The sequence below is a fragment of the Cardiocondyla obscurior genome, linkage group LG20 (genome assembly GCF_019399895.1).
Source record: "Cardiocondyla obscurior isolate alpha-2009 linkage group LG20, Cobs3.1, whole genome shotgun sequence".
NCBI lineage: Eukaryota > Metazoa > Arthropoda > Insecta > Hymenoptera > Formicidae > Cardiocondyla > Cardiocondyla obscurior.
Window position 1 is genome coordinate 2,663,317 of NC_091883.1, and position 25,772 is coordinate 2,689,088.

At 45.2% G+C, this 25,772-nt stretch overlaps 2 protein-coding genes across 14 annotated transcripts in view; one reads left to right on the forward strand and one right to left on the reverse strand.

Moving 5' to 3' along the window:
- Positions 1-25,772, forward strand: part of Lubel (Linear Ubiquitin E3 ligase) — a 44,616-nt gene that overhangs the window by 3,377 nt on the left and 15,467 nt on the right. For 6 of the 12 annotated variants that reach the window (XM_070670063.1, XM_070670062.1, XM_070670065.1 and 3 more), the window contains exons 1-4: positions 21,233-21,339; positions 23,549-23,638; positions 23,804-24,208; positions 25,473-25,661. In XM_070670063.1, coding sequence (XP_070526164.1) covers positions 21,334-21,339; positions 23,549-23,638; positions 23,804-24,208; positions 25,473-25,661 — 690 coding nt within the window. In that variant the 5' untranslated portion in view covers positions 21,233-21,333. Of the gene's footprint in view, positions 1-5,817; positions 5,923-19,392; positions 19,466-21,232; positions 21,340-23,548; positions 23,639-23,803; positions 24,209-25,472; positions 25,662-25,772 lie in introns of those variants that run through there. The other 6 variants (XM_070670074.1, XM_070670064.1, XM_070670068.1 and 3 more) reach the window with 5 other exon arrangements.
- Positions 1,241-19,427, reverse strand: Hil (peptidase hillarin). 2 transcript variants are annotated; one of them, XM_070670081.1, is made up of 12 exons: positions 18,786-19,427; positions 13,781-14,241; positions 9,732-9,960; positions 5,412-5,528; positions 5,092-5,264; positions 4,399-4,642; positions 3,941-4,167; positions 3,398-3,619; positions 3,150-3,299; positions 2,542-2,731; positions 2,098-2,355; positions 1,241-1,967 (listed from the first exon to the last, which is right to left on the reverse strand). In XM_070670081.1, exons 2-12 carry the CDS (start codon positions 14,122-14,124, stop codon positions 1,656-1,658), a joined length of 2,466 nt encoding a protein of 821 aa, XP_070526182.1. In that variant the 5' UTR covers positions 14,125-14,241; positions 18,786-19,427; the 3' UTR covers positions 1,241-1,655. The 2 variants fall into 2 exon arrangements, with proteins under 2 accessions (XP_070526182.1, XP_070526181.1); XM_070670080.1 differs by having other exon boundaries at positions 9,732-9,993.

The window sequence follows — 25,772 nt, forward strand, 5'->3', positions numbered from 1 at the left end:
CTTGGACGTTTCGCTAAACAAGTCGCATGTTATTTTTGTGGAAATCGATTTATTAAATCTCTATACAAGAATATCAAATTTTATTAAAATTAACTACAGTATATAAAAAAATTAATTTACATACTTATAAACGTTAATAACAAAATAGGCTTTTGTAAATTTGAATTACATCTATTACGTAAGGCAATTGCGGGGGGTTTTCCTTTGTGGTTAAAATTTTAATTAACAACAAGATTAATATTACACGATTAACAAATATATACCGCTCTTTTTTTTTTTATATTTGTCACGAACGACGATTTTGCTCGCATAGTCGACGGTGCGAAATGCTATCCTACATACCTAAATAGTTTTACGACTACTACTCGATCGTGCGAATAATTATAAATGATAATACAATATAAAGTATAGCACCTGTGCATTTCGAAAATTGCAACTTGAAAATGTGTCGGCTTCCAAACGCGGATCGAAATTTAACAAAATCGATCGATATAAATTTCACAAAGAAAGCAATATACACTTAAAGAGCACAAGAGAGTGAAACAAAATTAAATACGTACTTTTTCAGATGTAAAACAACGTTGTCTTTTTTTTCTTTTTTTTTTAATATATAGATAATGATATTTTCAAGTCGTAATTATACGTACATTATATATACAGAAGCATCTTTCATACATAAAATATATTATATTAGCTCACGATATTCGATCGACGCGTCACGCGCTTTACAAATCCGCGATCGGGGGGATGTGCATTATATTTAAGTGGTACTGAAAATAATGTAGTATTAGCGATAAATATGTATATAAATCTGCCGGTGAAAGTAAAGCTCCGAGATGAAATTGTTACAATGGAATCGCAAATCGCACATGATTTATTGCTCGCGCGAGAGAGACGCGATCGCAGGAGGGGAATTATTATACGGAAGTGCTTTGGATGATGCAAGGGAGCAGACCGTAAACACGCTTCGAATGCACCGGGTGTCCAGGAAGCCGCGTTAAACCTGCCGTTTATACGAAGGTATATATTCTCGAGGCACGTCGAGAAAGGCGCTTCCCCCGGCCTCAAATAAAAAAAGAATTCCAGAGTTAGTTTAACATTAATAATTATTTCCAAGTCGTAAGCTTACTGTTAGACTCGAGGTAGCGGAATTGCATAAAAATAGTCCTTGAAGAATGACGTGAAACGTCACTGCTTTCACCATTGTTTCTTCGTCATCATCGCCACTTGACCGACCTCATTTCTTTTTTTTTCTTTCTTTTTTTTCTTTTTTTCTTTTTTCTCTTCACCTCATTTCTTTCTCTCTTCTCGTATTGACGATAAAGCGCCGTTGATTCGTTATTAATAGTCGATTCACTTTCGGTACGATTACGTTAATTAATCCTTCGCTTTCCACGGATAGAATGAGTTCGTACGGCGAGCGTAAGTCCCTCGGATTATTTAAAACAGTTGTCTCATCGCGATGACGCGCGTGCGTTTTTTTTTTTTTTTCAAATCGGTTTTCCATTTCGAAACGTTTTCCGGAAGTATTGCGAGACAAAGGCGTTCGTTGTCGTTTATCGGCGGGTAGTTGGAATTTCGCTGGAAATGATCGTCCAGGGCTGAAGTAGATATTTCCGAGCCGAGCCGAAGCCTTGAGAAATCCCCGCGCGTCTTCAATTCCGTTTGCTGGAGTTGATGAGATACTTGCAGCAATGCGTGAGCAAATGCTTCTCGCCGGTGACGTCGTGTTGAGTGGCGGGCGAAGCCGTGGATTCCCTGGTGTAGACGTCCAGTCCGTACTGGCCCTCTTCGGGGAAACTTATAGAGAAAGTGACCACGTCGTCGTCGGCGATGGAATGCGTCACGTACTTAGACAGGCGTTTCTCCTCGATGCCGTTCTTGTGCAGGGTCGCCATGAAGTCGGTCAGCGGCCTCGACATGCGGAATTGAATCTCTAGCTCGCGCCCCGCGAACACCAAGGCGTCCTGAAATCATTCAATCTCCGGGTTAATATTCATTTTTTTAATGCACGCGGAATAGTTGAAACTTAGTCTATGAAATTTACACGCCGCGGTACGCGACCCCGCGTTTATCGACTTTCTTCCGCAATTTTACCTGATGAGTTATGGGTATAAGACCAAATAGTCGGGTAGCTTTGGTAGGGCCCCATTCACCGCTGGCGCAATCTGGTAATGGTACCATCACCGTCTGCAGTTCTTCGCAGGCGATTTTGAATTTGCAAACGCTCTTGAACTTCATCGGTTCCCCAGTCAAGTATTCCTTCGGCGTCACCGCATTGGCGAATATGTCCAATAGAAAAGCGCCGGAACACGGAGCGTGGACTCGGAACGCGACTATATTCCCCACGACAGACTAGAATTTAGAATTTCCAAAATTAATTAACGTTACATTGAACTCGTTACGCTGAACGAAGCTTAATGTCATCAGGCGTTAATAATAATTGATAAAAAAATTGCAGAATTAAAGACGTAAAAAAAAAAAGATTAATTAAAATCGAAATAAATCATCGCGCAAATAAGGGAGGTTTGTTCGATTTACCTGCATGACGAAACGCTTGAGCGACACACCGTCGTAGCCGTCGCCGTCGTTGTCGTAAAACTTGAGATTGTAATGAAAGATAAGGGATGATTGCATATGCGCCGGCATCGCTATCCTCACGGTCGCAGCGCCGGTGGAATCCGTATACATAACGGCATTCGTATTTGTATCCGGAAAGTAAAGGCCGTACCTGTGCACGCAGAATTTATCCGTACGGTATTTTCGCCGCGCAACTTACGGTCATTGTTAATAGACCAATATCTCGCGCGAGATCGGTTTAATTGCACGCTCTAACGGTCTTTAGCGTGTTTCAACGGGCGGATTTAATTTGCCGATATACGTTGCATACGAAGAATTTTACTACATACCGTATACTATTTTTACAAAATTTAAAATAATGCCGAGCCGAAATATACAAATAGCACGACGTCGAGTGATAAATTCCGTTAAGCGAAAAAGCAAGGCATAAAGCATAAAATTATAGCGCGTAATTACTTCAATTTATGTATGAACGTGAATTTTGTTTTTTATTCTTCGTGTGCGTTTCGGAAAAAAAAAAAAAAAAATTAAAGAAAAACCGAAAGAGAGAAATAGGAATGTTGTATTACCTAAAGAATAGAGACCGGACGAAAGGTAATTCCTCGAAATCCTTGAGTGAAATCGGTTGTTTAAGCAACTGCCATTCCTCTTGCAGGGGGAAGAATTCATATATGAATTCCCGTGGGTCCGTCAGGAAGTAATGATCGTCGTATTCGTACCTAAATGAAACGTTCTCTCGTGATCTCATCGATCGTTTTATTATTTGCGCACGCGAGCGTTACAATCACGATACCGCGGACTGCGGTGTTGCCCGTACCTGAGGCTGTCGTTCTTAGCCTTCGCTTGACCGGGACGCGGCACTTCCTTGGCATTGACGAGATGTCGTGCCCCCCAATTACATTGGACAAACCGCCACGCACCTGCCACGTACACGGCATTCCAGCTGTTCCGGAATCGGTTGTCCTCGAAGCAAACGCCCGGCTGATAGCCCGCCGACTTGCTGTAACCCTTGATGACCACGCAATGCAAGCCCGCATAACTGCATTCAGTGTTATTTAGCAATTTAACTGCCAGTTTATCACGAGAGGGCAAAACATACGAGAATGCATATCAAATTTTTACGATTAATCGTTAATAAACTTTGTTGTGCACTTGTTGCATGGATAATGCAATACGAGTAAGAAAGAAAAAAAAAAAGAGAGAACGTTTTTCGTACAGGTTTTACGTTTCCACGATATAAAATCTCAAATTATTATATGTTATTTTAGGAAACGATCATTCTTTCGTTCTGTCGTATTATTTAGTACAGAAATTACTTATAAATTTATTTATTTTATAATATTATCGTCGGCGAAATTACCTGCACAGTCGTTTGAATAGAACGTGATAGCTTTCCGTCCCGTGCTTGATACCCCTCAACAAACCCATGGGAGTGTCGCCCCGTAAGTTTTCGTCGAACTGCATGGTATTCAGATTTTTCACGGTTATCCATCGAAATATCGTTCTCGCCTTTTCAATATCCGATCCGCATCTGCTCACCAACTGTCGCACCAAGTCGGTGAACGTCTTTTGATCTTCTTGGGCTACCTAAGAGCAGTAACGAGACATTGTCAATCGCTTAGTAAAATTTCAAACAAGACTCGCGTATTTTTTTTTTTCAAAAAATCTAATTAGATTAAGCGCGTGATGTACTAGATTTAGCGTATGATGCGACGATAGCAATGCCCGTCGGAATACTTGCGAGATAGACGATGCGTCGGAAAATCTGGTCCCGGCGACGCGCAAGGTAGCTGAAAGAATTCCGTAGTGAGGTCTTACCGAAATAGCTATCTGATCCATGTCGGCGAACTCCAGGGGATCATTGTAGATATAATACTTGGCGAGGGCTGGCGGCTGCGGAGGTGGCGCACGCGATGGATAAGGCGGAGGCGGCGCTTCCTCGGCATAACCGTCTCCTTCGTCAAGATATAAACTCTCCTGCAGCATGTACTCGCTTCTCGCCTCATTGATCAGCTCCAACATCTCCGAGCTCTGTTTCTCCACCAGCGCGGCGGTTGCCGCCCTATAAATTGATCAGGAGTAACGAGAAGCTTTTGTGAGTGCGAAAACTTGGCTTCCCGGTTCGCGAGCGCCAACGCACGCGAGCTTGTTTATCGCCCGAAAAAAAAAGAGGGAGGGAAAAAAAAAGAAAAAGAAAAAAAAACAGGGGGAAAAAAAAATGAAAGCCACGAAGCCGAGCTACCGCGGCTCGTAACGTGTTACACGCGTAAACTCTGCCGCGCGTTCCTCCGCAACGAGAAATGAAATCGATATTCGTAACCCCGTTTGAGATATTCTGTTAATATAATTAATATTAGTTGGTATCAACGCAAGATTCTCCCAAGTTAGGTATTTCACCGCGCGAGGCGCGTAAAAAGTATCGGTTAAATTGCGACCGGCGATGCAAACGTTATCTCCGTGGATCTAAAAGCTAAAGGGCTGGATGTCGCGTTAATTACATATAATAAATACCGTTCGTGCTCCAGCATCTTGCGCGTGAGACTTTCTTTCTTCTTGTCCCTGCGTAGAGTCATGTTCTTCTCCAAGTCCTCCTTCTCCTGCTGAAATTGTTGGGTTCGAACTCTCCCGCCTTTTTCGCGTTCCCATCTCGCCGACAATTGCTCCAGTTCCTTCTCCCACTCGTCCTTATTATCAAATTATGCGTAAGTAAAATTGCGCATCGATTGTTTTATTTTATATATATATATATATATATATATATATATATTATAAAAAGATAATTTTTTTTATATAGAATAATTACATAATTTTTACTTGGATATTATACATACCCGGAACTCCTCGCGAATTCGTCGATCCTCCTCTTCGCGATGGTGCGCGAACTTTCGATATAAATCATCCTCTTCCTTCCGGTGTTTCATCTCGAGACGCGTCTGCTGCTCGCGATCCTGGTGTAAGAAAAATAAAAACGATGTAGAATTTAACATTTTGCAACTGCGTTTTATTTCTATTAGTGGGGTGTCTTTCTTTCTTTTTTCTTTTTTTTTTCTTTAATCATTGCAAGCACGGTAACGTTAAAAGTATATCAGCGTGTTACATAAAATTCAAGTTGTGTTATGTAAAAACTTAGAAGGTGAAATAACACACCTTGAAAACTCACGGACTCGGTGCATAATTTCGAAACGCTAATGTATACGATCGACATGGAGCTAATTAAGGATTAAAATGTCGTTGCAGGTCGGGAAGCATTCCGCCGGTCGTAAGAAGACGGAACTCGTAGATACGGTCGGACGCAATGAAACGTTTCTATTTCTTAAAACGCCTGCAGCACTGGTCTTAGAGGTAGGCACTCTACTTTTTGTATAATTTACTTTCACGTCGCGTTTCTGCTTTCGTTCGCTTCCGAGAGAAGTCGACTCGGGGGAGTCGACAGCCTGCCGGTCGACAAAAGTGAACTAATCCTCTTCCGGTGTATTTTTTCGAAAACGGTACGAGCCCCGCGACCCTTTTCGCTCGTTGTAGTCACAACCGGAAATATTAATGCAATGAAAATACGAGGCAGAGAGGGAGGGGGAAGGAAGGGGGAAACGTTGCGAGAGACAAACGCGTTCTTTTGAAGCCGCGCGACGGGATTTCTTCAGCGCAATTTTTTTCAATTCAATTTCGAGGCGAAGCGAAGAAAGGGAAGTAACAATTCGTTACGTATAAATAATTGATAGCCATCCGCAAGAAAGTTGGCGTGCGCTTTACAAAATCTTATATTCGTTTACGCAGTAAAGTAATGTATTGTATAATTTTTTCTCTCGCACGTGCCCTGATTAAACCTGCTCGGGACGTTTTTCGGAACGAGACCCGCAAAACACGGGAGTTCATCCGGACATAATTCAGGGACGCTTCTCTTTAATCGTGTTTTCGGACTCTCCGCCCGGGGAAAGCCGCGTTTGTGCTAGGAACAGACGGGAATCACGCGCGTTCCGCGTGGCGGAATAAAATTTTTTTTATTCGAGGCTTTTAGTCGCTAGCGGTGCACGCTCTTCCCGCGGAAAGACGTTGCGATTTCGCGGCGAGATCTGTCTGCCGTTTCGGAGCGCGTTCTCGGAAATGGGACAACGGCCTTTAATGGATTAATTTTCCCTAAGCGTTTACGCGCGAAGGCGCGTGAGAGGCGGCCGGGGGCAACACACGCGCTATCCTACCGCCGGGCTCTTTACGCGGCCCGGCAACGATTCTCTAATTAGCCATCAAGTGCAGAAGTACCGCAAGCGGAAATAATTCTGCCTGCCTGCCCCCCACCCCCGCCTCTTCGTCCGCCCGGCTGCAGACGTAAAGCCTTACTTCGCGTGCACGCGGCGCGGTACATCCCGACCCGACCCGGCACGGCGGTTTCGCGCACGGGGGAAATAAGACGACGACGGTACACGCGTTCTTCCGTGATAACGATTTGAATAATCATGAACGACAACGACGCGCGGCGGCGCCGGCTCGCGGCATTGTTCTCACGTCCCGAGGAAAACGCGCGCGACAAGCGACGGGAGTTTAACTCAGCTCTTGAAGAGCCACCGCGACGTCTTGTGTTTTGGATGCGTTGTTCGATTAAATAATTACTTAATCTCGTAAGTGTTTTTTTATAATTAATATTTCAATGATTCTGCGGTATTATCGTATCGTTGCAAAGAGGAAGGGTTAATGTAGACGGTCAAAAATCATGATACGTTTCGAAGACAGTCCTTATTAAATTTCGGGATTTTAAATTTGCTGGTTGTTGTATTTTTATTCCTTTTTTTTATTTATTAAAAAAATCTTTAACAAACTGAGTTTAATAAATGGAACGTAATTTTCTGAAACGATGTACGTTTAAAGAAGGAATTTACATTTTATCGAGGAAGAGGAAAAAGTTTCGCGCCCAGCGCATCCAATATGCTGCGTTTACATTCTTCGCAGATTATTATTCGTAATAATCAGTATAGTTTCGTGCCACGTGCTTATTGCCAACGCGAAATTCGGCCAAATATTCCTCATTACGAAATTAAAGGGGAAAAAAAAAAGAAAAAAAATTAAATATGAAGATATCTAGCTATATTATTAAATCTGTGAGGTCAACCTTATTATACACAAACACTTTCCGAGGTTTCCTCTCAATCATTCTTTTTTTTTTTTAATTAGAAAGTGAGTTTCTATTTTAAATTTTAGCAATAAACGCACGTTTACGTGCTACGGTTTTCCGCTCGCTTTTGATCCCTATACCAATTTGAACCGTACGGTTCTTAATTTCGCTCGGCTCGCGGTGGTACCTGACACACCGGAGTATAAATTGCGGTCGCTCGATCACAGTCACGCTCGGCGATCTGTTACGCGTTCCCGTCGCTCCTGAGATTCCCGGGGGTGTTTCGCCAATTAAACATAATATCGATGGCCGCGTAGCCGACGCGAAAAGTCGACTCGATCACCGCGTCGCGAGGTCCGACTCGAAACAATTATCCGACGACCGGCAGCGTGTGTGGGCAGCGAGAGTTCGTTCGACTGTGTCGCCGGCGGTGCGCGAGTGTAGGAGGGCCTCCGCGAACAAATACCGGATAGATCGCGCCCGTTGATTATTCCGCCGCGGAAAGAAAGAATCGCGATTGTCTCGCGTCTCGGCGGGGAAGCCTCCGCGGCATTCCGCGGTGAATTTTCGTAGGACGAAGGGAAGGACGCGAAAGGATCCCGATACCCACGCTGCTTACGCTCGCGTAGTCCTACGTGGGCCGGCTGGACGTTTAAATAACTATATAAATAAAAGGATCGATCGGCGAGCGGCGATCTCGCGGCACGCGAAGAGCGCATTGGGAGAAAACGCGGCCGATAGTGGAGCGACTAGCGGCTCGGCCTTATTACCCGCGGCCGGCGCGCGGATGGGAAAAGCGGTAATCTCATTTTCATGTGAGGTCCGTTCTCCCGCGACGGTTCGCCGCATTCCTGCGCCGTGCCAAGCGGACGATTATTCGCGTATGGAAGTCACGCGGCGACGCGGTATGTATGCCGGATCGCACTCTCGTGGATTTCGGATATTCGGAAATCCGCGGTACGGGAGAGGGCCCGCGGTTACGCCCGGCCGAGAACCGTGAAACGGCGAAATTTCGAGTTCACTCATGCGTAACCTGCATCTCCGGTGCTGATTATCTCTTGTACTTAATTAATTACGAAGCGATGCACTTCCTCGATCAAGGTGTAATTTATCGACGTAATGCGCGATACAGAAATATTTATTATTACTGTAATCATTTACGTTATTCTATTTTTTTTTTTTTTTTTTCATTCCGATATTGTATAAAAATACTTCAAAGCGAACTCCGCAAATGCGTTTTACATTTATTTGAAACGAAAATTAATTTCGAGTTTATTATTAAAAGAAAATAATGTTTTTTTTTTTTTAATTTTTTTATTTGAAGGTTTTTTTAACGCGCGGTGTACCGAGGCGTAACATATTCGATTCGTTTAGCCGCGGTTTAATTAATTAACATTTGTAGAAATCAGCTGAGAAGAGATGCTCGGTAATGGCGTTGCCGTCAAACGCAGATATCGTTGAAAAATTAAAAGAGCCGCGGCCCGCGTGCCATTGATTCTGAACTTTATTACTAAGTACGGAAGTAGCTGGCAGCCTATTGTGCGTATTTTCGCTCGTGCACACAATGCGTCTCCCCTTACCCCTTTACCTTCATTTCAGGAAGGAGCTAATAGCACCAGCGGACGGCGTATGCGCGCAAAAAGTCAATTACCACATCGCCATTGTTCGCTTCCCTACGCGCTCCAAAATTATCACTGCTAACTCGCGTTATTAATTACCGATTATTTTCGTAAAACCCCTTCGTGCTGCCTCGCGCCGCGCATTATCGAAACGTCGTCGCATCTCGCGCGGAACGATCCTCGCCCCGACGTATCGCTCTCTTCGAAGATGCTGAGTCGCGATCTCCGTCGAAGAGAATGGTCTTCCGGTTTCTCCAGGAAATTGCGTGCTCGCAACACGCGGCGCGTTTAAACGCAATCGCGTAAGCTCGCGACGCGACGCCGGGGCGCGCGCGTGTGTCGGAATAGTAACGTTCTCGTCCTTATACGGCGACGACCGTGACGGGAGCGGTTACATCAACCGCGTTGGCTCCGACCAAGTGACTCACCAGATAGTAATCGATGGGCTTCTCGCGGGCCTTGCTGTAACCCTTCTGTAGCTCGGTCTGCTTGAGTGCATGGGCGATGTGTAGGGCGCTCGCGTCGAACCTGCCGTACTGATAGCTGCCGTCCCCGGAATAATTGTGATTGTACGGCGATGAGGCGCCGGTGCCGCCGTGGATGCCATCGCGCTGGGACGAGTTAGCCGCCGGCGGCGAGCCGTGCCCGTTCAGGTGCCTGGCATAATTAGGCGAGTCTACATTATCGTAACTGCAACAGAAGCGTGCACACGGGTCTTCAGGGGATTGCGAGGGTTCACCGGGCACGGTGGACCGCGCGCGGCGGTGGGTCCCCCGCTGCGGGGATCGAGAAGCGATAACGCGTTAACTCTTCCGCATTAGCGGAAATAATGAGATTAGTCTCACGGCGATCTCCCCTTTCCCTCGGACTTTGAATAAATTACCGCCTCGCTGCTGTGTCGGCAATTTTCGTGCAAACCGTATTAATTATCCTGCAAGTTAATCCGCGATATTGCACAGCTCCGTAACTCTGAAGAGAAACAAAAGAAAAAGAAAATAAAAAAAGAGAACTTTACCGAAGATCAACTCTTTCCTTTTCGGATATTGTAGTCGTAGGAATGTGGGAAGTAAGAGCCGCGTAAGCCGTAAAAGCCAAGAGCTGCCGCGGGCGACAGGTATTAGTATCGATAATGGAATAAAAGCGAACACTCGGAGGTAACGCGGTGTCCTTGATACGTTGCTCGTTACACGGCGACGTTGGCAAAGAATCCGGGTCGACGGATTACGTTAACCCACATATCCGCAACAATCGCCGCATCAACCCCCTCTTTCCCCCCCCCGTCCCGCGCGTCTGACCCATAATTCCGGATAACTGCCATAATACGCGTAATAGACGCCAATTACCGCGACGCGAGTCGCGTCGCAATTAGCGTTGCGGTTAAGCTCAACGGGCTGCGATAAATAAAAGTCTCACCGCAGGCGCGATACTCCGCGCCTCGCGTTTGTGAGAATTTAGTGTATCGCTTAAATGAATGTGTGCTACACCTTTCCCGCTCGTTCCTGCTGGGTTCATTCACTCGCGCGAGCAGAGCCTCACGCTCTCTTTCTCTCCGTCTTTCTCTCTTCTCCTTTTCTCTCGGCTTGCCTTTTACCGTACTCGTCCTCTCTTTCGCCGCAATTATCAAGCCGCGGAGGCTCGCAAAAGTTGGGGTATAAGAAACAGTATCGGGTTCGCCAAACGGTCGGATCGGTAATCATCTACCAGACGAGCCTCGAAGAGGGTCTCTAAGGAGCTTTCTTGAAGAAAGTAGAGTAACGTAATAATTACCGGGAAATAAATGAGAACAATATTTTACACCGATTTATTTTACGAGTCCGCGATATTAGCGGGCGAATAATAACAAAGTTGCACGTGCGGTTAACAGAATTTGTAGCGAATGCATTAAAAAGAATTATCCATCCTTCGGATAATTAAATAATAGCGACGCGGCTGAATAAAAACATTTCTTGCGGGTGGGAAAATGTGTTAAACGCCAGATAGGAAAATACAAATGAAAAGGTTGAAAGTTGAGCGACGCGAGCTCGAAGAAAGCCATGGGGCACACTCGCAAAAACCTCTTCGCGTAACGTGTGTATGTAGGCGCGGAGCGTACGACTTTAGCGAGGCAGTGGCCATAAAAAGGCACGCAAAACTCACGCGTGCGTGCGTGACGTCGCATGGCGAGATGTTAAGATCGGCGACAGGCCGAACGAGAGTTTGAAATACCAATAACTCCGAGTGGGTCCCGGCGATACGCGGCCGCGATAGCCTTTAACGCGAATGTGCGTGCGCGTTAACCGTGCGTTTCTAGCAGGAACCAGATTGCAATAACGTGCAATAAACTGATACGGCGATTACGCCGAGTGATACGACGCGGGGCGTTCCTCGGGGCGATACCGCGATCTTTCGTTTTATCGGAAACTCGCGATCGCGATTTCTTAATAACGCTGACACCCCGAGATCACATGTAATTCTTTCTGATAGCAAAAGGAAGGTAAACCGTTGAGATAAACTGATTATTCCTGCTTCATCCGATTACAGACGCGACGTAGAATACTTTTTTTTCTTTTTTTTTTTCTTTTTTTTCTTTTTTTCTTCATTGTTTTGGAAATATTTTTCTTATTATAGAAACGCGGGAAGGATACGTTAATTCTATATTGACACACGCTAGCTTCATATTGACTCTGCCGGCTTTACAAACACGTAGAACTTAGGTCTCTCAGAGAGTTTCTCGTGGCAGGATACCAAAGGATTTCAATTTCGTATTTCGCGTTTATGAAAATTATTGATTTTCTCTCCTCGCCCCTTTTCATCTCGATTTTCCCCTTGATTCCGTCAGACGGTAGCGTCCTTGAAGTGCAAAACTTTCCGGAAGCTAATAAAACTTGCGAAGTCACTTCGTACGATCGCTCGGCGCGATTCCTGCGGAAAGAAGCACAAGCGCTCATTAGCATTCAGGTTAAAGACCAAGTGCAACATTTGTACACAAAACTGTCGACTGCTCGGACTTCATTCCAGACTTCGTCGGATTAAGGCCAGAGTAGTCTTATTGCGTAACGGAGCGAGGTGACTGGTGCAGAACAAAAGGCCGTGAGATGACAGAGTCAAAGAGAGCTCAGATATATACGTGACTAATAATTTTCGCGAAAACGTGTTTGCGCGAAGCAATTATTTCACCCGCTGGCAAAAAAAAAAAAAAAAAAAAAAAAAATTAATGTCATTGAATTCTCGAAGCGAAAGATAGACCGTTTAAAAGGCGCAAAATGCAAAAGCGTAAACGATGCCAGATTTACCTCCGTTAATTATCCTTCCGTTAATTTCTGAGTATTTATCAAGTACACAAACGCGCCTTGTCGCGTCTAAATATCTCCGCCCGATAATTTCGCGTAAAGGCACTTTCGTAAAAAGTAATAATTTTCCATTTACTGAATTGCAAAATTCGAAACAAAGGATTACCAAGGCCGTGAAGAAATAGAAACGGGGAAGACGGGCGCGAGCGGAGGTGTGCTCGTTGCACCTCCGCGTATTTTCCGCGAAACTCGATTTCGAGACGTCGGGCTATTATTTCCAGCAGCGTTCGATCTCGATCGACAACAAAGGGAAAGTGGAGAAATTGAACGTAAATTCTACCGAGCGTGCCCTCGGCGTTATCCCTAACGTCGGAGCGTCATTAAAATTGTGTTTTGCGCTGTGTAAATTTGTGTTTTTTCGCGCAAAAGAAAGCCGGACGAGAAATGACAGGGAGATCCGTAGAAACGTTAAATAAATTGAGAACGGCGGTCGATATTTTTCCCGTGCGGGATTACTTCTGCTAATCGACGGAATTCAAATACGCAGCACGGGAAGGCACGCGTTGTAAAGTATCGCATTGTTCTTTAATATAGGAAATTGGGGTAAAGAATCTAGCTTCGCGCCTATTTACGATTCAAATGAGCTCGGCTGAGAGCGTTACGTATTTAAATCTATGCAACGTTCCACTTGGATCACTCGGGAGAATTATTTGCTGAAAGAAACCAGATACGTTCACAAAGGGGCATTTAAAGCGTCATTACGCTGCGATTTGTTATCGCATAGGATAGTGCCGAAATTACTTCGGATATTTTTTTACTTGGCGGGAATAGCAGTAATTTAATACAGTATAAAATGTAAAAACTAAAATAAAATATATAATTATAATAAATAGAAATAGATAAAAAAAAAAAATTAATTTTTGTTCGTTACGATAAATTTCTAATTATTCGAGATTAAAATGGGGAAACGCGATAACAGGTTTTAAGAGGAGACGCCACCTTACGCGTGCAACAAAAATTCAAAACAATCGCGATGCATCGCAATTTTATAAACTTTTAATATTTTATCCTTCGTTCTATCAAACGGGTGAGGGAGGGGGTGCGATTTACAGCCAATAATAGATCGCTTGTAGATTTCGTGCGTGAGAATTAAAAGTACAGATTATTATTAAAAAATAGAATTAAAAAAATAAAGACAGATTACTCACCAAGGTGGATAGACGCCGCGCGGCGACGCGCCACCCGCCCTGATCTGCTCGTTAACGTAACCGCTTCTGGGTACGTTAAGGGCGCTTCTGATACCCACGCTCGACCCATCTAGAGTCCCGGGGCCAGGTTTCGGCACGTGGCTGCTGCAGTACACCTCCTTGTCGTTGATCGTGTGCTGGTTGTTGTAGTAGGTCTTCAAGGTAAGCTTCGTGCCGCAGATCGCGCACTTGAAGCAGCCCGCGTGGAAAAACGTAAAGTCTTTCAGCGGCCCCACTCTGTCGACCTGGTAAACGGTCTGGGCGCATCTCAGGCACGTGCTCTCGTAGAAGTTCGGCCGATACATGATGCCCGTATCGACGGACCGCCGAACTCGGTATCAAAATCCTTCCCGGCTGCTCGCTGCGATCACCGCTCGCTGCAGTCTCGTACGGCGCAGTGTTTCGCTCTCGATGCGTGCGACCTTGTAAATTAAAGGCCTCGATCAGGGAATAGAGAAATTACCTCTCACCGTCGGGATAAATATAAGACGACGCCGGCGAGACAAATAACTGGACATTATAGAGATCGGCGCAAGATTCACGTAGCATAACCGTACGTTTCTAATTTCTCTTTGATATTTCTTTCGAAGAGAGCGCCGCGTCGATCTTCTCTCGACCCTTATTCTTATAAATTAGGTACGCGAATTAAATTTAGGAAAAAAGAAAAAAAAGAGTTACAAAGTGATAATTAATTTTGACGAAACCAGGGGTAATTAGAAAACGGAAGAATCGTTATTTAGTTCGATACCTTTGTACACCTTCGAAATTACCTAAGTCATGCCTGTGGTATGCGTTTAATAATCTCTTTTCGCACAACCGGATATGAACGTGCGAGATGCCGAAGGTGGGAATCAAACGCACGTACAGGAATTATACGCAATAATTAGTTTGCAACTGTTAATTACGCCGGGAGTCTTCTCAGCGTTCGCAGCACGCGAACGTGGTTCGTTTTACGCTCCAATTCGACAATGTAGCAAGTTTTCTTCTCTCGGCAAGCCCGAATCGCGGCACCGTTATCGCGTGCAACGTGGGAGCTTTATCGTGGAATTTCTAATTCTATCGGCGCATCCTTTGCATCGGATGCATTGCCGAGCCACGTCCTTGATATACGCTCCGCGGAAGGGTTCTGAAAGATAATATCCGTCGTTAGATCCGAGGCCTAAGGTACGCTGGGCGAGCCCGAACCTCGTTCGCCGACACTTTCCTGCGAAATTTTGCAACGAATCATTGCCAATACCTCACGAAGTGGGCGACTATACACGGAGGCAATTGCAACACGTTTAATGACAGCGATATGCCTATGGTACAACGTCGGCGAGAGTTTCCCACGTATCGTTCGGCCGGGTAGAATTTAATCAAATTTCTATCGCGAGTTTTCTATATCAATAAATAACTGCGAGACCCGCTCGGCGCATCATCTCGGTTATTTCTCTCTCGTATTCCCGATAATTATACATTATTAAATACTTTTACACATGCGCAAATGTGTAAAGCATGGGCCAAATGAGTAAAAGCTGATGTATTTTATATGGTCTTTGCTTGAGGAAAAAAAAAACGTCATTAATATATAAATTAATTTTTTTTTCTTTTTTTTTTTTTTTTTTTTTTTCCAATTCATTTATTTTAAAATAGGTTTGCAGTTGTCGATTATCCGCGAAAACAAGCTCGGGTGGAACATAGTAGTGTAGCTACCTAAATTGACTGAACGCACTACTTCTTGCATCTATCTGACCGCAATGCTTTCTAAATTCTTATAATGCCGCCATTATCACAACTACTAGCGATCAAATAAGCATCATTTAGAACTGATATTTCACTAAATCATTTCTCGACTTTCTCTCGCCGGTAAATAATATTCTGAGCAAACATTTAGATAATCGACGATCGAGTTACTTCGGTCCCATATATTTTAACGTTAATGTGTCTTTGTACGTTCATTTAATCGGCTATCAGGAGCTGAAGTTGACTTTGCGGAAACGCGTCGTGGAACAGTCACGGCAAATTCTTTGTACATATGGTTAGAACAATGGCGCTTGCGTCATATTATTAGCAACGCATTCGTGAAACGCGACACGTGCCTAATCTACGGGCTCACCTTCTTTCTCACGGAACAGCGAATTGAGCTTTTCACAGCCAATAGACGAGGTCGTCGTCCTCAGTTTTTTTATTCTTTTTTTTTTCTTTTTTTCTTTTTTTTTTTTTTTTTTTATTTTTTTTTTTTTTTATTAATTTTACTTTCACAGTTGTAACTTCTAACGTATCCGTGATTAAATTCGACGCGTGCGGTACACGCAGTCGCGATTTCGACGCGGTGACGTACCAATGGAATTTATCGGAAAGTTCCTCTTTCCGAAGAGCGAGCACGAGGTGCATGCCTCCATATCGGGAGAAAGCATTTTGTACGTACATCGCCGCACGTATCACGGCCCTCGCATCGCGAGAGTATGAGCTAATTCTTTGTAAATGAGGCCACGGTGTGTACGACCTGCTCTCGCCGCTGTGGGATAGTTCATTGACTCTCGACTAAATCCCGAAGTACACCGCGAAATCCGTAAAAGAGGAAAAAAGAGAAAAGAAATTTTTTTCTTACAATTACAACGGGCTATTAATTAATTTAATTTAATCGAGGACGCGGAGGACGTTTCTTCCTCCGCTATTATTAACGAAAATGCCATTAAGCGAATGATATAAAACGTACGACAGTACATCTAAGATTTATAAATAATATCGCAAAATCTATAAGTACTAATGTACATTCTGCTGACGTAAGAACGGCGCCTGTACACTCGGAATTATTAGCGAATGCGTCCTTTGCATATCGAATTCTCATTTTGCCGGATACTTGACGCGATCGTTATCATGTAGGTACATAGCTGAAATTATATCGGCCGAAGTTTATCGGCGAGCTAACGCTTATGCTCGCCGCCGCCGCGTTGTACATAATCAAGCCAGTCTTCGCCGATAACTGCACCGGCGATGGAACTAATAACGCGTAATATTGATTATGACGCAACTGTGCCCCCGAGAGCGTCTCGCGTCGAGTTATCCGCGATACCTGCGGCCGCCACGCGCGCACAGGTGCGCGAGTCCTGTTATCCGCCGATAGAATATGATAAATCGACTGTAGCAATCTTTTTACCCTTCCTGCTCTCGCCCCGTCCCGCGCGGTGCCTTGACATGTCCCGGCAACGAGCTACGATTCAATCGGAATAAATTTTCTGCGATGCAACGCCACGCGATTTAATTTCCGCGTCTACGCCAAGGCTGAGCGCGCACGCCTCTCGCTCTTGTAACGGAAATCTTTAACGCGTCTCATTAAGCCGCGCATTTCGCTCCGCGCTCGGTGCGCGCCGACGAAGTGCGGAAATCATAAAATTCCTATAAATTTCGCCGTCGCGGGCGACTTTTACGCGCGCCGGCCGCGCAGGCACGGAGGGTACGAAGTCGAGTTCGACGACGCGCGGCGCGCCGCCGATTAGGCGTTTATGCGAATGGACTACTAAGGGGACCGCGTTCGATCTCGAAAGAATCGCCGGAAACCAGCTTCGAACGAAATTATCCTACGATCAATTCCGAGATCTTTAACGCGTATTCCGTTTACTCTCGGCTCTGGCTCCGTCCCTGCGATCAAACGGCAGTCGGCGCTTTGCGTTCGCCGAGAACAGCGAGACACTCTCCGAGGAATGCGACCGAGGCGAGTACGATTATGGCGAGTTGCATAACTCTGGAACGAGGAACGGAGCCCCGGCGTCGATGCGTTGATCGCGTAATGGCGCGTTGCCCCTTTTATAAATTATGCGGTCTTCCGGCGATCCGTCGAGAGGAGAGAGCAAATGCGTCATCTATCGCGGCGCGCTCCGTTATAAAAAGCGGGATGGTGTAATCCCCAGCACCTACGCGTGCCCACGCGACTTGCGATCCGCGAGAGGTATCCGCCGACGATAAAAATCCCGGCGCTCGGCCCTCGACGAGGCCCCGGATGGTTCCGAGGGAATCGGCGACCGGGGGACGAGACCGAGAGCGGCTTCTCGGTCGAAGTAGGGAAGAAAGCGAGAAGCGGATCGGAACTACGGCGCGGCGTAAAAATTATTTATGGCATTCCGCGCGTCGTTTATCGCGCGATAATGTCCATTCGAATGCCCGCGTGTCCCCATTCTGGCCCACCTTCTTCTAGGTATTTATGCGCGCCCGGCTGCGAGCCGCACGCACGGGCCTCTGTGCCACGCACGCCGCGATACACGAGAAACTTTATTATGAGGTAAATCGCGGGGAATGCGGCCGCAACTCTCGATTCGGATGTGCGCGCACGTTGTTCCACGAAAGCAACGAAATAACGAAATGCGCCGCGCGAACGGGAGAAGAAATTCGTTTAATTCTGCAGCCGAAAGATTTACGTCGATTTCTTAAGCGAGAAATTTTGTAATAAAAAGAAAAAAAGAAAAGGAAAGGGGGGAAAAAAAAAATTGTGCGTATACTTGCAAACGTTTAAGAAACAAGTTTTGATTTGCCGGGGAGTTATCTGATAATGATAACTCGCAACGCAAATAAATGCGACGATAGAGATATTCATTAGTCCACGTGTTCTAATTTTGTTTTCATAGTCTCCCGCGAGCCGACCGGTGAGACCAGTCATTGGTGCCATTGAATTAAATTATCCAAAGGATCATTATTAAAAGAAAATCAACAAGGCGAGCGTGCCACCGCGAAAGGATACAGAATTGATGCGACAGACGACTACTCGCGAATCATTCAGCCAGTTCACAAATAATCCTCCTCGCAATTCTACACGGTGTAAATTTTTAATACATATATTTTTTTACATGATTCATCGAAAACCACGGAATCGTAAAGTAGGTAATATCGTTCCGGGAAAAATAGAGCGGGTCCGGTACCTTTTTTTATTTTTTTCTTTCTGGGAAAGAATTAAAATACATCAACTACTTATCCTCGAGCGGTGGATACATACGTCCTCATAATCCTCGCTTCAGCGTCGTCCACGAGCGGTCTCGATGACTTCCGTGACCGCCAGGCATGTCTCCTTTTTCCTCCAAACGCCTCGGCTCGGTCCGATCCTCGGGTATCGCCCTGGGTGCGACCGCTACGCGGCCAGGCGGAAGATCGGAGATAGCGACGAGTCCTCGTACACTGCGTAAAGACCCGCGCGCGCGGTATCACTCGCGGTCCCCTTTGGCCCACCGATTATTTCTGTGCCGCGCATCGAAATCACCAGGCAAAACACGCCTCGCTTCCGCGCTGGGTAACGCTTCGTGCGCGCGCGTTCTCGACGCGGGCGAGGTGAAAACGGCGAAGAGGAGCCAGTCGTGCGGGGGTCCACCTGTTGACCAGCGATCGGCCGTCGGCGGAGTGTTTCTGACCCGCGGTACCCAGGTTCCCGCTATCGCCGGACACGCCTAGCACTCTCCGGCTACACCGCCGCGGCGGAGTATTATCCTACCGACGGAATTACACGCGCGACCGTCCACTTTCGACCTTCCAGCGCGGCCCGCACGTACGTCTCGGGTGACACGGTTTCGGCTGTTCGCCACCTGGAATGAGGTCTCGGCACTAAGCGAAGACGGCCCCGCGACTGGTATCGGACCTGAATATTGCCCACCTGCCTCCGTCGACGTTCCAAGAAGGTCTGAGGTGAGAGGAACAGCCATTTTGAGGCACCAGACGATGAATCGACTCAGGTGGCGCTTTTACGTGGAGAACCGGCCCGCGTCCTACCTGCGTTCTACCTGCGTAACGGTCACTCTACCGTGCGCGCTCACCTGGCGAGGACCCCGGGATCACCGTCTGTGACGGCGTATCGCGAGACCCGATTCGGTATTCCGGGACAAAATTCCTTCTCTCTTTCTCCCGCGAAAGTTAGGATAAAGATTATTATATTTATATCCCCGCCGCGGTGAATCCACGATCGGGAGGGCCACATAATCCGCCTCAAGATTTTATTAATCGTATTCTCCACAGAAATTCCGGAAGATTTAACGCCTCATGAGGCTTATCATAATTTCTAATCACGCCGGCTATTACAAAAGCGACTGCGGCGATAAAGTAATCTTCTAATTATAGATAGAAATACGCTCGCGGGAAAAGAAAAAGAAAAAGGAAAAAAAAATAGAAGTAAAGTACGTCGTAGTTCCATGCAAATGGTATTATATTCCCTATAACTGTATAATTTATTCGCTGCGCGCCAGCGTTATCTCATAATTATGCTGCAACTGCCTATATAATAACTTAATGTACTGACTTAGCATGACGATCCGACAGATGCTGTAATAAATATACGACTACAAGGATCGGTTATTTATTATATGTATATAAATATATTTAGTATATTCAATGAGGCAGCTAGACGTGATCGAACGGAGCTCGCTTACCGGCATCAGACTTCGCGGATCGCGTAATTTTTTTTAAAAGGTCAGAGCCGATCGTATCGCAGGGTTTAAAAATGTTTCTCGGATCACTCGCTTCCTGGGAATCGCCATTTCTAGGCAGAAAGTACGAGATCGGCCGCGCATGAAAGCGCGGTGTGTGCTCGCCTACACACGTGAACGCGTGAATGTCGCAAATACGTGGGAAGCGACCTGCTCAGGAAGGGAAAAAAAAGAGAGAGAAAGATGGAATGATGCAACGTAGAGGCAACGACAGATTACACCCTGCCCGACCGTTACCACAAGTTTATACACTCTGTTATACTCTATTTAGTTCTAACGTTTCACTGAGCTCGTTTCCGCCACGCAAGGCTGGAGGATAATAAGCGGTACGAAGCAAGCGGCGTCAATTAAGACTCGCGTCGGCTTACCGGAGTCAACGGCGGTTGCATAATGTCCTTTTTATTGGTATGCGATAAGCAAATAATATACTTTCCGCGGGAACGATGATGCTCTCACGTTAAATGCGAACGCTTCACGGTGACAGTAGGGCGCGCCAACAAATTTGCCGTGTAAATTTTACGGATTCGAGGATATGTCAACCGCGACGAAGTCAAGACCAACGGTCGCATCGGCATTCCGTTAACATATTCTTTCCGATTTACATAATTGCAGATTTCTTTCGCGGCGTACGTCGGCGTTTCCTTATTCCGTTCTCTCCGGGAAAGTCCTGTCGTTTCCGAGAGCCCCGAAGGCTTTTAGTCATTTTGCTTAAATAGCCACCTGTTTGCGGAGACCTAGAGACAAAAGTGGCTATTGTTTCCGCACGAAAACCAGACATGGCTGCAGCTCGCGGCTGCGGGTTCTAAAGCGAGAGTAGTTCGAACGTCTCTGAGGCTACGCGGCGCGCGGCGGGATCGTGATATATTTACGCGGCCGAGGAGAACCCGCGGTAGGAACGGATGGCAGCGGTCCAGCAGACGCGGCGTTACGGAAATAGATTTTCGGCGGCAATGCAACGGCCGCCCGCGGACGAGCTTTGCGGCATCCGAGCCAACATCGAAGACAGGGTCCAGTATCGCGCGGACCAGTTCCCTAGAAAAACCGGAAGAGTCAACCCCCGGCGAGGTGTCCCACATGAACGTGAGTGCCGATATTCTGTCCCGTGTGCAACCCCTCGCCTCGAGCGCGTCTTCCGCCTTAAGAGTTCTCGTAACGATAATTTTTTACGTAAAAAAGAAAAAAGAAATTAAATTAAATTTAGACGCGCCGCTGATAGAAAAGCATTGCCGACCGATTGTCCGGGACTTTAGTGCCGACGTGATTCGGGAAACGGTTTGCGAGGTGACAATAGGTCGGCCGGCTGTGGATTTTCTTAATCAGAGCTCGCTGTGTATAAACTTAAAGAGCGTACAGCGCGTACGATTTAAGAAGGGTGTAATTTTTAATTAAAAAAAAAAAAAAAAATGCACGAATTATACAGCAGCAAGTATTTAATAAAAATAAATAAAATAAAAATTAGGCGCATTCGTTCCGAGGATAATAATTTAATGCGGCGCGTCTAAAATCCATGTCGTTTCCTCGTAATTTACAAGTCTCGTAGTACCTACCATGCGCCTGTCCCTTCCTTTATGCGGGTACCAGCGAGTATTGGAATAACGTAACGAAAGATAAAGGCGGGGACCCGTTTCTCACACCACCGCCGCGCGGAAAGTTAGGCTTGCGAATTAGCGCATACGTGTTATCTGTAACTTGTAGCTCCGTGTTTCCACTGTGACAGTTACTTCCGGTACGAGATCCCTTACCGGATTGTGCCTCGCATGCTAACCATTGTCTAATTATTCCGTAACTGTGCGATATCGCGCGTCGCTGCCGGCGAGCGGCGAAAACATAAATGGATCTTTAAACTGCGTTTAACAACCAAACTATCTAAATAAATTAAATCTCGTATCAAAATGCGAGGCGGTGCCTGAAAGAAATGCGTGGATGGAAATTCTCTTGGATAAACGAGAGAAGTTGGATGATTTCCAGCTTGCACAGTTGCATGCAATCTCAACGAGAATAGTTTTGCAATGTACGCTCGATTTGCATTTCTGGTTTTTTTTTTTTTTTTTTTCTTATTTTTCTTTTCCTTTTATCCCGTCACGCTTTAAGACAAAAATGCAAATGGAGAGAATTGGGAAAGAAAACTTTAACAGTAAATGAAAAATATAAATAGCACTTTAATGCCGTGTACACGGCTTTAGTTTTGTCAATTTAAATAAATTATATTTTTATTCCTTTTTGATATTAAGACGCGGGAATATAAAATCTTGAGAAGAAAATTCAAATTTTTGTTAAGCACGGCACGCTGCATGAACTTTGATGTGTTTGTCATAGATTTCGCTGCCATATAAAATAGAAAACAGAAATAGACTAAAATTTGTGCTACAAGAAGAACAGAAGAGTGAATGTTCTAAAGATACGACCGGCTCTAATTCAAGAGATTCTCGTCTCGTCGCGGTTCTCGACCGAAAGCTTTTCACGGTGTGGCTACGTTTATTTCCGTTGTCCCATTTTGGCTAACGTCATATGAATAATATCTCAAAATAAAATCAAACTAATGCCTTAACAGTATATCGCGGCTCAATAAAAAGATACAGCGAAACAAGTAAACGAAGGACGAGGTCTATGATAAATTAATACAAGATGCCAGATAATTTGAAACCAATTTAATTAGATCATTTTTTTTTTCGTTAATTATGCTCGTCAATTTTATCCCAAAATATGGTCCAATATATTTCGGGATTAAATTGATAACGCTGGATATTTTGCATGGAGAAAACGATCATCGTTGTCAGCTATCGGTGTCACCCACGCCCTGAAAAGAAATAATAAATTAAAATAAAAATAAAATAACGTCGCATGCCACGCGGCTCGGCTTTATTTCTAGACGCGGAACATGCTTTTTCCCGGCCGCGAAAATAGACGCTATCGGTCCCAGCTTCCGGCGGTGGACCACCGTTCTAACGTCACGTTTTCCCGTGATGGTGCCCACTTATACATTCGCGACGGTGCAGCAACGACGCCGAAATTATTTGGGCTTCGAACGCGCGTACCCGAGGTGTGATGACATCAATTCACTCTTGGCACTCGGTTATGGCAGTAGAAAATTGCCAGACCTTTAACGTTGCCTAGAACTTTGATATTTTGATTCAATAATATTATCGCTGTCCACAAAATAATTATTTTATTTTTTTTTTATCTCTGAACGATATTTAAAAATTCTTTATATTAATTTAGTTATTATAATTTTATTTTATTCAACGATTGTTAAGTGTTTTAAATTAATAAGGGCTTTGTTGTTTTACAGAACCCGGGAGCTGAAAAATGGCGACCGATGGCCATATCGAATCCGTCCACCAAGCTGCGAATGGCAAGATCTATGCCCCACTGGGTCATGGTAAGTTTCTTTATATAAGAAATAAATAATTATTAATACGTATATTATTTTAATTATTTGAAATAAGTCTTAATTTAATTTTACAATTAATATATTTGTTCGTAAATATCGGTATGCAGAATTGATTTCTAAATTAAATTAAACATTTCTATCCGACGAAAAAAGCAGCAGCAGCAGCGAGAAACAGACCAGCAGCTACAACGTCGACCCCCGACGCCCCCGAAAATCCCGCCGCCGTCGCTCTCCGGGGACTGTGGTGACCCCGACTACGAGATCATCGAGTTTCCGACCCGACCGCAAGCCCAGAAACCCTCGACACCCCAATCGAATGTCGGTAAGTGCGCCCTGTGCGGCACCGAGAACGTGTTCGCGCGCTGCGACACGTGCAACGAGAACTACTGCGAGGCCTGCGACGACATGAACCACAAGCATCCGAAGCGGAAGAGCCACGTCCGCAGAAGGATCCTGACCGACAACGCGAGCAGAAGCAGACCGCCCCTCCCGCCGAAGGGCGAGAACCTGTTGAATCCTCCGGTGCCGCCGCCGCGGAGGAATCGCAAGAGCACTCAGGTAGGCTGCATTCTGGCCTGAATCTCTCGACCGCTCGTGAATCTTCTTCCAGGCACCGACGCCGGTCGTCGACCGTGTAAATCCTCGATGTTCCTCAGTATTAGCGCGCCCAAGGATCGCTTCGGAATCGCTCGAGCTCGATCGGAGACCAGGTTGCCACTTAAACGGCCGATGAATTTACGCGTTCGAATGTTCATTTTCTCGGCGACGCGACGCCGAGATTAAATCGGTGACTAACTGGGGGGTCACCGCGGTTACTTATCCCCAAGCACGACCTCGTCTCCGTCGCGTCGGGTGTTCTCGTAGAATCGAAATCGCTGAATGCTGAATTTTCTTCCGACGTTGTTGGTCGAAACGACGTAGCTTTTGCTCTTACAATGGTCACACCGAGGCGTTTCTTAACTGTTACTGCCCTTTGCGAGCTTTCAATGATCGTTGACATTGTTCTACATCCAGATTCTATTTTACGCTCAGATTTTATTGTATGTTGACGTTGCTTTTTAATACACCATGTTACCGCAAAAGACACTGATTGCCGTATTCACTGAACCCGTTCTCTCTTCCAGTTCTGCGCCAACGTAATGACGCGGAAAAGACGAACGTAGCGCTTCGGCGCCGTTGTAATGCCGGGGCATTTGTCGTATCGTGTAATCGAATCATTTTTTTTTTTTTTTCCGTTTTTTTATCGCGGATTATCTCTGCGGAGTGGTGAATATGGCAGGCTACGGTGAACACGGTGAACACGATCATTTTCGTTTACGATTACAATATTGTATCGGCATCCGTACCACTCCGTATTTCCCGTACCGTTACGGCGTGGTACCACTACAATTTATTTTTACACTCGGCGTACCCCACCTTCTTTTCAGCACAGACGGACTATCCAGCTGCTTGAACCTGCCACGCTCACAAAATAATAGATACACTTTTTTTAATGACATTATTATTTATCAGATTTTTGTTTGGAATATTCTTCGGCGCATTTGATATCCAGAAACGAGTCCGCTTGAAGATTTATTTTATGGTTTATTCCTTTTTAAGCATTTAATCGTTTTATTTTATTTTATTTTATTTTATTTTTTCTAATTATTTGTTTTTAGAGAAGAGCTTTGATCGTAGCCGTAATTATTTAAATTTAACGTATTATTTTAATAACAATGTTAGCGTTGTTTCACAAAAATATCGACAGTGCTCGCCAATATGTTCAAGTGCTGTCCCTTCCTTATGTCCACGATATGTAATTAAGTTAAAGTTTCGCGCTTAGGCTAAATCTGCGCTAGCCAAAGGATCTGCGCAACTCGCTTTGCTCGACAAGGTCGGGAGCTTGAAGCGCAATTTTTCCAATGCAAAACCGTCGGACTCGAGCGCCAGAGTATCAAAATCTTCGAACACTTTAAATATACCTTTCAACGATGCTTCCGGATCAGGAACCGACAAAATGACCACTCTACAGGTAAGGAAAATTGCAACTATTATTTATGAATCAAAAAATTAATCGACAATTTTAATATTCACCTATATTTATTGAACAAACAAAATTAAGTAATAAGTACTTTAAAAATTA